General features: G+C 40.4%; 1 protein-coding gene across 4 annotated transcripts; it reads right to left on the reverse strand.

Moving 5' to 3' along the window:
- Positions 1-886: 886 nt before the first annotated feature.
- Positions 887-7,975, reverse strand: napbb (N-ethylmaleimide-sensitive factor attachment protein, beta b). Of its 4 annotated transcripts, none has more exons than XM_071522229.1 (11): positions 7,807-7,975; positions 6,173-6,252; positions 5,801-5,917; positions 4,640-4,686; positions 3,753-3,830; positions 3,562-3,617; positions 2,540-2,624; positions 2,337-2,441; positions 2,184-2,252; positions 2,038-2,088; positions 887-1,373 (listed from the first exon to the last, which is right to left on the reverse strand). In XM_071522229.1, exons 1-11 carry the CDS (start codon positions 7,905-7,907, stop codon positions 1,272-1,274), a joined length of 891 nt encoding a protein of 296 aa, XP_071378330.1. In that variant the 5' UTR covers positions 7,908-7,975; the 3' UTR covers positions 887-1,271. The 4 variants fall into 4 exon arrangements, with proteins under 4 accessions (XP_071378330.1, XP_071378331.1, XP_071378332.1 ...); XM_071522230.1 differs by having other exon boundaries at positions 6,161-6,252; XM_071522231.1 differs by lacking the exon at positions 5,801-5,917.
- Positions 7,976-8,570: the final 595 nt, after the last annotated feature.

Consider the following 8,570-nt stretch of genomic DNA (forward strand, 5'->3'; position numbering starts at 1 on the left):
CTTTATTATTGTCCATTCGCACAAGCATACAGATCAAATCAAAGGTCCACTGTTGTTCCTTCTGGAAGAAGCTTGATATGTAGGGTGACTGACCCTTTAGTAAAAACTTTGGTCTGGCTCACACTAGTGAATGAAACACAACACTAAACTATACACAATGACATGCTTAGCAACTGGCCATTTGGAAGGTGCACTGCACTAGTAAACCTTCAATGATAAGTTCACAACACAACACCGCACAAGATGAGTGACTGATGATGCACATTTCCTCAAGATTACTGCCTTGGAAATAAGGAGTAAGGGTTGCCTTGTCGGTGCTCTTCATTCAAAAACACATTTTTCACAGACAAACTATAAACTGCAGCTTACAGATTCAAACATTCAAAATAACATTACATTGGTAAATCCTCTCAAATATTAAAGAATAATAAAATCATAACACTATGTATAGAAAAAAAAGCATCAGTGGGTGATGATTAGGTATGTATGTTTTTTTAACAGTCTACACTTGATGCTTATCATTGCCCTTTAAGAAGAGTCTCCTCCCGTTTGTGACTATAAAATGGAAACAAATTCATTTTCACTGTGGCTGGAATGACTTGAGTTATAAGAACCACTGTGACATTGAAATTTGATTCTCCTACTGTGGGAACCCCAACAAATACAAATTAAGATAATACATTCTTGAAACCCATACACACTATGGATTGAACTTGGAATAAAACAATCATTTGTACAGCAAACTAAAAACTTAATTTGTTTTAAATATATAATGAAAACTATATAAAAAACAAGTTGCATTTGACTAACAAATGATAACTGTACAAATCATGCAGTGCTTGTTCTCAATACTAGCATCAGATTCAATACGCTTCACCACTCAGAAATCCCTCGGGTCAGATTTCAGCATAAAAGGGAAATGCAGCTATCCTCTAAACAGAGGTGAGGGCAAGAGGGTTTGCATCCTAACTAGGTTCAGTTATGCTTACAAGGAAAGCAAGGGCAGAACCCCGACAGACTAGTAGTGAGCAGTAAAACATTCAGAATCAACAGCAGACACTCCTCTTGAGACGCTCCACGGATTGCAGCAGTTACAATTTGGACATACTGTGTGATGGCAAACCTAGGCTGGGTAGTGCACGAAAAACAATACGTGGCGAGGTGAGTGACAGGGTGGGTGGGTGGGTGGGTGTGTGTGTGTGTGTGTGTGTGGGATAGCATGCCGTGATGGATTCGCCCCTCCATGCTGCATTTCCACCCTATGGCTCTGCTCACTTCAGATCCCCTTCATCACCCTGGATGGACTTTTTGATGCGCAGCAGGAGGGTGGTGTGCCACTGGTCCAGGCGGGAGATCGAGTCAAAATCCTTCACCTGCAGACAGACAGGGAGTGCACAGATGAGCTTGTGCAGTCAGTCACAGTTACACTGCAGCTTTGCCCACACCGTTTTAACGTGGCATATTACATAATAGTGGTCATATTTTGTACTTTGAAACAATAACATATCACTATTTTGATGTTTTGCTGTATTTTCTGATGTATTTGGAAATGACAAAATAAATGTTTGTGGAAGTGCAATTCTTGCCACCAGTATTTTGTTTTTTTCATGTCTTCATTTTGATATATATATTTGCCAACCTCTGGAACAAGAATCCCATTGTTCGTACTCTGCCCTCTCTGACTTTGGGAATGTGGAAAAGCCTTTTTAGGGGCTCAGATGTATGTGTTTACAAATCAGTATGGCATTGACGCACTGCATCAGGCTGTAACAGCTCCAAATGCACAGAAGGTCCTGGAGGGCACAATCCATAAATTTGGATTTTGGAATCCGTCTTGTTTTCATAACAAGGGATTCACATAAACTATAAGAGGCTAAGCAGTGGGGTTTCTGTGCTCACCAATAAGAATGTGTTTATTTAAAAGTTTAGATAGAACAAGTGTACTCAGATCAATGCCAATGGAGGATGTCGTTATGAAACATCTGAACTAGGCCTAGTTTGAAACTTGAGGACTTCCTTAGGGTATACATGACTTACTGCATCTGTGAAAGCTTCGCTGTTCTGTTCCTCATGAGCCTCCAGAAGTTTCTGTCAAACAAAAAATGTAGGTTAGTCACAGAAACAGAATGGATTGTGGGGGAAAAAAGTAAGACTTTTATCAAATTCCTCCAAGTTCTAGCTACCTTCAACAGCTTGCATTCTCGAGAGTCTGAAAAAGCCGGGAACATCTCCTCATACTTTTCAACAGCAATCTGTGGAGACACAGAGTTTTAACATTCAACCGCACGACTCCTCATCCCAAATCCTGAGACTGAGCCAAAGAGGTATAAACTTGCCTTAGCGTTCAGCTCATCGACAATGAAATGGCAGAGGGAGGCTTTGAAGAAGTATTCTTTGGCGCTGTATTTCAGCAATGGGTTGTCCATGGTGTTGGCTCCAACCTAGACAAATCCAATTCATACGAAGTGTGTTAAAGATGTCAGAGCCACCAAGTCAGTACCAATTCAGCAACACAAGTGCAGCAATTACACAAACACACCTGCTCATAGATCTCAATGGCCTTCTGGTACTGCTCCAACTGAGCGCTGTAAGCACCCACCTTCAGCAGACACTTGTTGGCAGAGCTAAGAGGAAAAAGTGCATAAGACGAAGGAACACAACGCATACAGAATACACAAACATAAACTACATATATATTAGGAGTGGGTGAAATCGATTCATGTGAGAATTGCGATTGCTTTTTTGTGATTCTGCATCGATGCACAAAAAAAACCAAAAGCAAATGGAGATCTGAGATTGTTTACATCTGTCATTCATGTTAGCTGCTTAACTCCATCTTGATAGCTCATGGTAGTAACATTTGTACACACAATTCATTTTTTTGCGAGATTCAAGCAAAGAAAGAACTTTTAAGAGTCACACGGTATGTGAGCTGTCACATGAAGGACTACTATGAACTTCGCCAAAGTCCATACAACAATCTGGCAAATGGTCTTGCAGAATATGAACAGGACCTTTTCTGAATCAGTAGGAGCCATCTGTAGGTTTGGCATACCAGTGATCCACCTTTCTTCAACAAAAATGTAAACTTTTATAAGGCAGCTGCCCACTGTGTTACGACTGCTGGCCCATTTAGTTGTTGAAACTGTTCAATTATGTACAACCAACAGTTTTATGCTTTGTGAGTTTTGTTTATTATGCAGTCAAGAATAATGAAAATCACAATGCACTGATTGTGATGCATCGGGAATGGAAACTGAATCGAATTGTAAGGACCCTGAAGATTCATACACCTAATATAGTCTTATGAGTGATCAATACAAGGCGTGAAATGATACTACTCCCTCACTGCTGATACTGATTGTAAGTACTCAATTTTAAGCATCAGCCAATAAGGGTACCGATCCAATGCCTTACTTTTATTGAAAAATATAGTCTTACACCTTTAGTCTCTTTCGCTTTGATTTCTCCCATTTGCACATGGCTCTATCAGACTTTAGTACTGGAGAAATTCTCAGAGGCTGATAACCTACTGTGTTTTACCCTGGGATGAAACAGTACCTGTTTGATTCTTCTCCTTTGTAGTAGTCTGCTGCTTGTTCATAATGTGCAATAGCCTTTAGAAAAAGAAAAACAACGAATGCTGTAATCTAAAGTGATCCTCGAAATTAACATACCCAATAACGGTGATATTAATAATTAATGATAGCACTATGTAACTATTAAATGTACATGTACGCGTATACACATACCTTTTCAATATCCACCAGTTCAGACTCATAGATCTCTGCAATGCTGATGTGGTGTTTGGCTGCGATGGTGAATCTTCCCTGGAGGAGGAGGAGAGGAAATCATTACTAACTGGATCCACCCAGAGGAGCCTCTCTCCAGTCAATAGCAGTGCTACATTATATTCTCAGTGCAGAGAGAGGACAGCACCAGCAGCAGCTTGTGGCTTCACACCTAGAATGTATTAGCCTTTCAAATTAAACCACGCTTGAAGCACTAACAAGGAGGGATTTGATCGAGGTATCAATGCACCTAACTGTATTTTTCTCAAGACTTGTGCTTTATGAATAATGTTTTAGTGGGGGCTCAACAAGAAGACCCGGGATTGATCGATTAAAAAAGGGGGTGCTCCGATGAAGAAAGAAAGCCAACCTCCTCATTAGTGTCTCTGATTTGCCTGCTGCAACGATATGCATCTTAGCTTCCTTGTTAAAAGAACATGGTTAGACCCCCCAAAAAATCACACTACACTAATAGATACTTCACTGCTGTAGATATACTCAATATTAGCAACTTTCTAAGCACCACATGCAGACATATAATCACTTGGGTTGGCTCTCCACTGCATTCACGAGAGAAATTATATTATATTCTCTCATTTAACTATCATTTACTAAGTAAATATTAAAAGTAGTAAATATTAAATATTAAATAAATATTTGACTGTTAGCACAACACAATGCTACATGCTACTACGTCTCCAGAAATGATGATCTTAAGACAAATTATCTGGCCAATTACAGAGTAACATGCTGTCCACAATTCAAGAAAAATTCACATCAGACAGTGGGCACAAAGGTAAGAGAGATTTACTGTACAGATGGAAGCTTTCTGTCCATGTGCATCTTACCATGTCTGTGTATATATCGATGGCTGCATTTAAACACTTGATTGCCTCTATTGGCAGCATAAAGGGAAGAGGAGGGAGTGGTTAGACACAACATTTGTTAGCTTTGTTAAAATGAGACAGACCCTTCAACAGCACAGCATACAGTATCAATCTACATGGGATGTTTATTCAATGGGGTGAAATGGGGATGAAAAGTAAAAGCAAATAAAGTTTTATTATATCTTGCCTTTAGACAGATGTTAGATAGTAGAGGTTAAATACACACAACGCCAGCACATGCAAGACCCTGTGATCTAGGGCTAAAACCACCTTCTCTTTTTTTCCTTCTGGCTTGCTGAGAATCATCTGGGTGTGGGGGATATGAAATGTGAATTTTAGCTGCTGATGTGGTCCTGTATGTCAAAGCCACCCATGCATACAGCATGGCAAACAAAGCCAGATAAGACCCAGCCAGCTACCATCCCCCAGACCACTGGCTACTCCTATACTTAGGAGAATATTAAATGAAGCCGCAGAGAGGACAAAGAGGACCATAAATCAGCTAAATGCCATTCAATTCAAGGGCAATACGTTCAGCACATTGTAATTCATCAACTGCTTCCATTAGCCAACAGCGACACAAATAAGACGGATTGTAAAAGGCTAGATTTGCCTCATAATAAAGTGCAGCCTGGTAGCTAGAGACTGAGTGGTTGACTGTCCTGATTTCTGAAGCTCTGGTAAACTGACAACACTGTGAGAATTCAGCCTGGAGACGGCAGTCAATTCTGTACTCTAGGAAAATGCTTGATCTACCATGACTCATCTCTGGAGAATTAACTTGTTTCCCAGCAGAGGACTTGTCCCACTTTATTAGCCTTATTTCCACACTGCTGGCTGTGGGAATCCTCTGACTGGCCAACTTTACTACAGCACCCGAAACAATATTCATGAAACACACTAAAAGATAAGGATTCTGATAATGCATAGCTATTTTTTCAAGGAGTGACATCTAGAGTATACATCTAGAGAATACATCTGCGATAAATAACTTGATACACTAAATGCATCATTAACCTATATAAGTGTGAGTTCAAGGAGAATGAAAAATTCAGGCACTAAAACAGTGTGAGGTTGTTTGAAGTAAACGCAGTGAGTTAATAGTACAACAGCCAGTCTCACCGTTTGGGTCAGCCTTCTTGAAAGCGTTTCCTGCGTCGATGAAACTGGTGGCACAGTCATGCTTGTTCTGGAGCTGCAGGTGGAGACGAGCGGCCTTGCAGAAAGCATTTCCAGCAGCTGGAGACAGAAGAAAGTGAGAAGAAGGGCAGAAACATACATGCACACATACACTTTGCATTTAGCTTACACTCAACACTATGCAAATCGTTCCACCTGTTTTACTTGCGGCACCTTCAGAAGTGCTGTGCTTTGCAGTTATACCGTGGGAAGCACAGTGCCAAGAAACAGCACATAAGACTACAATCTCTCAAGCGTGTGGTAAATTATAGGTAAGATATCTTTAGTGGTATGGAATTAAACAGCCTATCGTACCGCTCCAGTTCTTGGCCATCTTGAACATGTTGGCTGCTCTGCAGTACATCTCACACGCCTCTTCCACTTTGTGAGGTCCTCTAGACAAAGACAGGAGAAAGAAAGCAGGTGTACATGAATTTAATAGACAGTAGTACAAGTTTTAATTTGGTTTCCAGGGAACACTAAAGTCAAACTGGTATAAAGATCACCAGCCTGGCCAACATAGTGTAATGATGGTTCTTACAAATTAAACTGCATCTTATTAAGAGGTTTAGGGTGATGAACAGACCACCAAGCTGTTGCATTTCTCAGGAAGCTGTGTTATTCAGACTGGTGGTCTTATATAAATCCTGCTATAGGCATTATAGCTCTCTCTCCCTCCGTGACATGAAGTGGGCCCCTGGGAGCTCACTGGGCCTGGACTTGTAATAATTCTCTGGCCGTCCAATCATGACGGACGATTACATCATTGCTTAGCTAGCTTTGTCATTCTAAAGCGCCTCAAGAGTTATCAGGCGCAGCAACTGAAGACTCATAACAACTGGGGTCAAAAAGGACGGAGACTGGGAACAAAACTGAGTCATGCAGGCCCACAAGCTACGAGCTTTTTGTATTTGCACACGCACACACACAAACAAAACCTCTCCTATTCTGTGTCTATTACACATTCATATATGCAAATGTTAGAAGAAATGCATGGTTTGGGTTGACAAAGCACCCTGTTAATGTCCTAAATCAAAAACATGCTTCACTTTTATGGGAAAACAGGACAGTTATTTCTAAAAATGCTACCAATCTTGTAATTTACAGCTATTCGTTCAACTGTTAATGTATATTTTACATAGAGGCAACTATTGTGTTACTAAAATGAAAGCCTGACCTAAGCCAATCCATCGAAATATAAGCTATGTCATGTGAAATGAAATCTCCAGCCTGCATTTTAACATCATAACAACATCTGGTAGCCTGCGTGTTTGCACTAATGAAAGAAAACCATTAAAGTTTAGTCATCCCATAATTGAATACTGCTGAGTTTAATGCAATACATGGACACACATTCCCCCACTGCCTTTGGGCTTATAACGTTTGCCAAGAGTGTTCACTTTGAGGGTGTTTCTTTCTTGGCATGTGAATGCTTGAAAATGATAACAAAAATCTGGGGTCAAGAGGCAAGTGAACAAAAAAAATCACCTTCACATAAAGTAAAACCATATATCTACGGTTGTATAAGATGCCTATGTTAGCATAAATTGGGTGAAATACCTGGAAGGTGATTGCAATCAAAATCTTGCAGACAGTCTATAGGCTTATGATTACAGTTGACTGCGTAGCTGTCTAGCAAACACTGACTAACGTTACATGATTCAGTGGGAGGGAGTCGTGACCTGCTGGCTTGTTTACATTGTAATAACGGTAACAGCTAAATGGTAATCAGAGACTTTTGAATGTCACACATTCTCCCTTGTGGTTTTACATCTAGCCACCGATTTATAACATGCCCTGCTAGTTAAAAAGATCGAGAAGTGGCTGAACGTGTGCTTAAATAGAAACAGGCTGCGTGCCAAGTTTGCTAGCTGTCATGAGCTTCTTGCTAACAGTTATCGCTAGCTAGCTGTTTGTTCTTTGGTGCAGTGCTGTTGTCAGTGTCTTACCCTCCAAACATCCCTCCTAAGAAAGAGCCAGAGGACTTCACTTTTTTGTCAGCATCAGCCATGAGCTGAATCGCTTCCTTTTCTTTCCCAGAGTTGTCCATTCTGTTGTATTTAGTAGAAATTCAAACTTATGGTTAGCCAAAAAAAAATACCCGCAGAGACTTCTGCTCTGGATAGTGAGGATTACAGTCGATGGTTTTACTCAGCGTAGGCGTGCACCTGTGAGTGGCTTTGGCGAGTAACGAGGCATCATGGGACTTGGAGTGTCTTCCGTGACAAACACAGTTGGCCTTAAGGCGCATGAAACTACAACTCCCGGGAAAATAAGACGCAGTTTTTTAAAGCCCGTGTTACGTAACATCAGTTAGCATTTCGCATAAAGGATGTTTTTGTGACAGTGTATTTTCAGTCACGAAATTTGACCCAAACCATCAAGTCACGTTTTATTTTCACACCTTCATAAAAAAAAAGAAAAAAGAACACTGTAAAAGAAGCAACATAATCTGTGTACATTGCATTCATGTGCAGCAGAGGGCGCTAAAATGTTACTGCTAAAAATCTACTAGATAAAACCACCTTCCTAAGGTAATCAGAAAACACAACCTTTTCCTTACTGACCCTGGATCAGAAATCAGGAATGTGGATGGTATAAACACAGTAGGCTATATTCACCACAGGCCGGCATAAATTGGGATTTAAATTCATATTACACATTAAAGTGATACGAGGATAAATCAGATAGAAACCAAAGAATAAATTATTAT

The sequence above is a fragment of the Centroberyx affinis genome, unplaced genomic scaffold (assembly GCF_046629955.1).
Source record: "Centroberyx affinis isolate AG114_WGS23_722 - 3 ecotype Tasmania unplaced genomic scaffold, CSIRO-AGI_Caff_v1 ptg000969l_1, whole genome shotgun sequence".
NCBI classification, from domain to species: Eukaryota; Metazoa; Chordata; class Actinopteri; order Beryciformes; family Berycidae; genus Centroberyx; species Centroberyx affinis.

What these genes read in the sequence shown, in the direction of transcription:
- napbb (XM_071522230.1), bottom strand. Translation starts at nt 7,907, where the DNA reads ATGGACAACTCTGGGAAAGAAAAGGAAGCGATTCAGCTCATGGCTGAT. An exon ending in TCGATATATACACAGACATG is followed by an intron (nt 3,831 to 4,639) that starts GTAAGATGCACA and finishes CTCCTCCTCCAG; the next exon opens with GGAAGATTCACCATCGCAGC. An exon ending in GAGAATGCAAGCTGTTGAAG is followed by an intron (nt 2,089 to 2,183) that starts GTAGCTAGAACT and finishes TTTGTTTGACAG; the next exon opens with AAACTTCTGGAGGCTCATGA.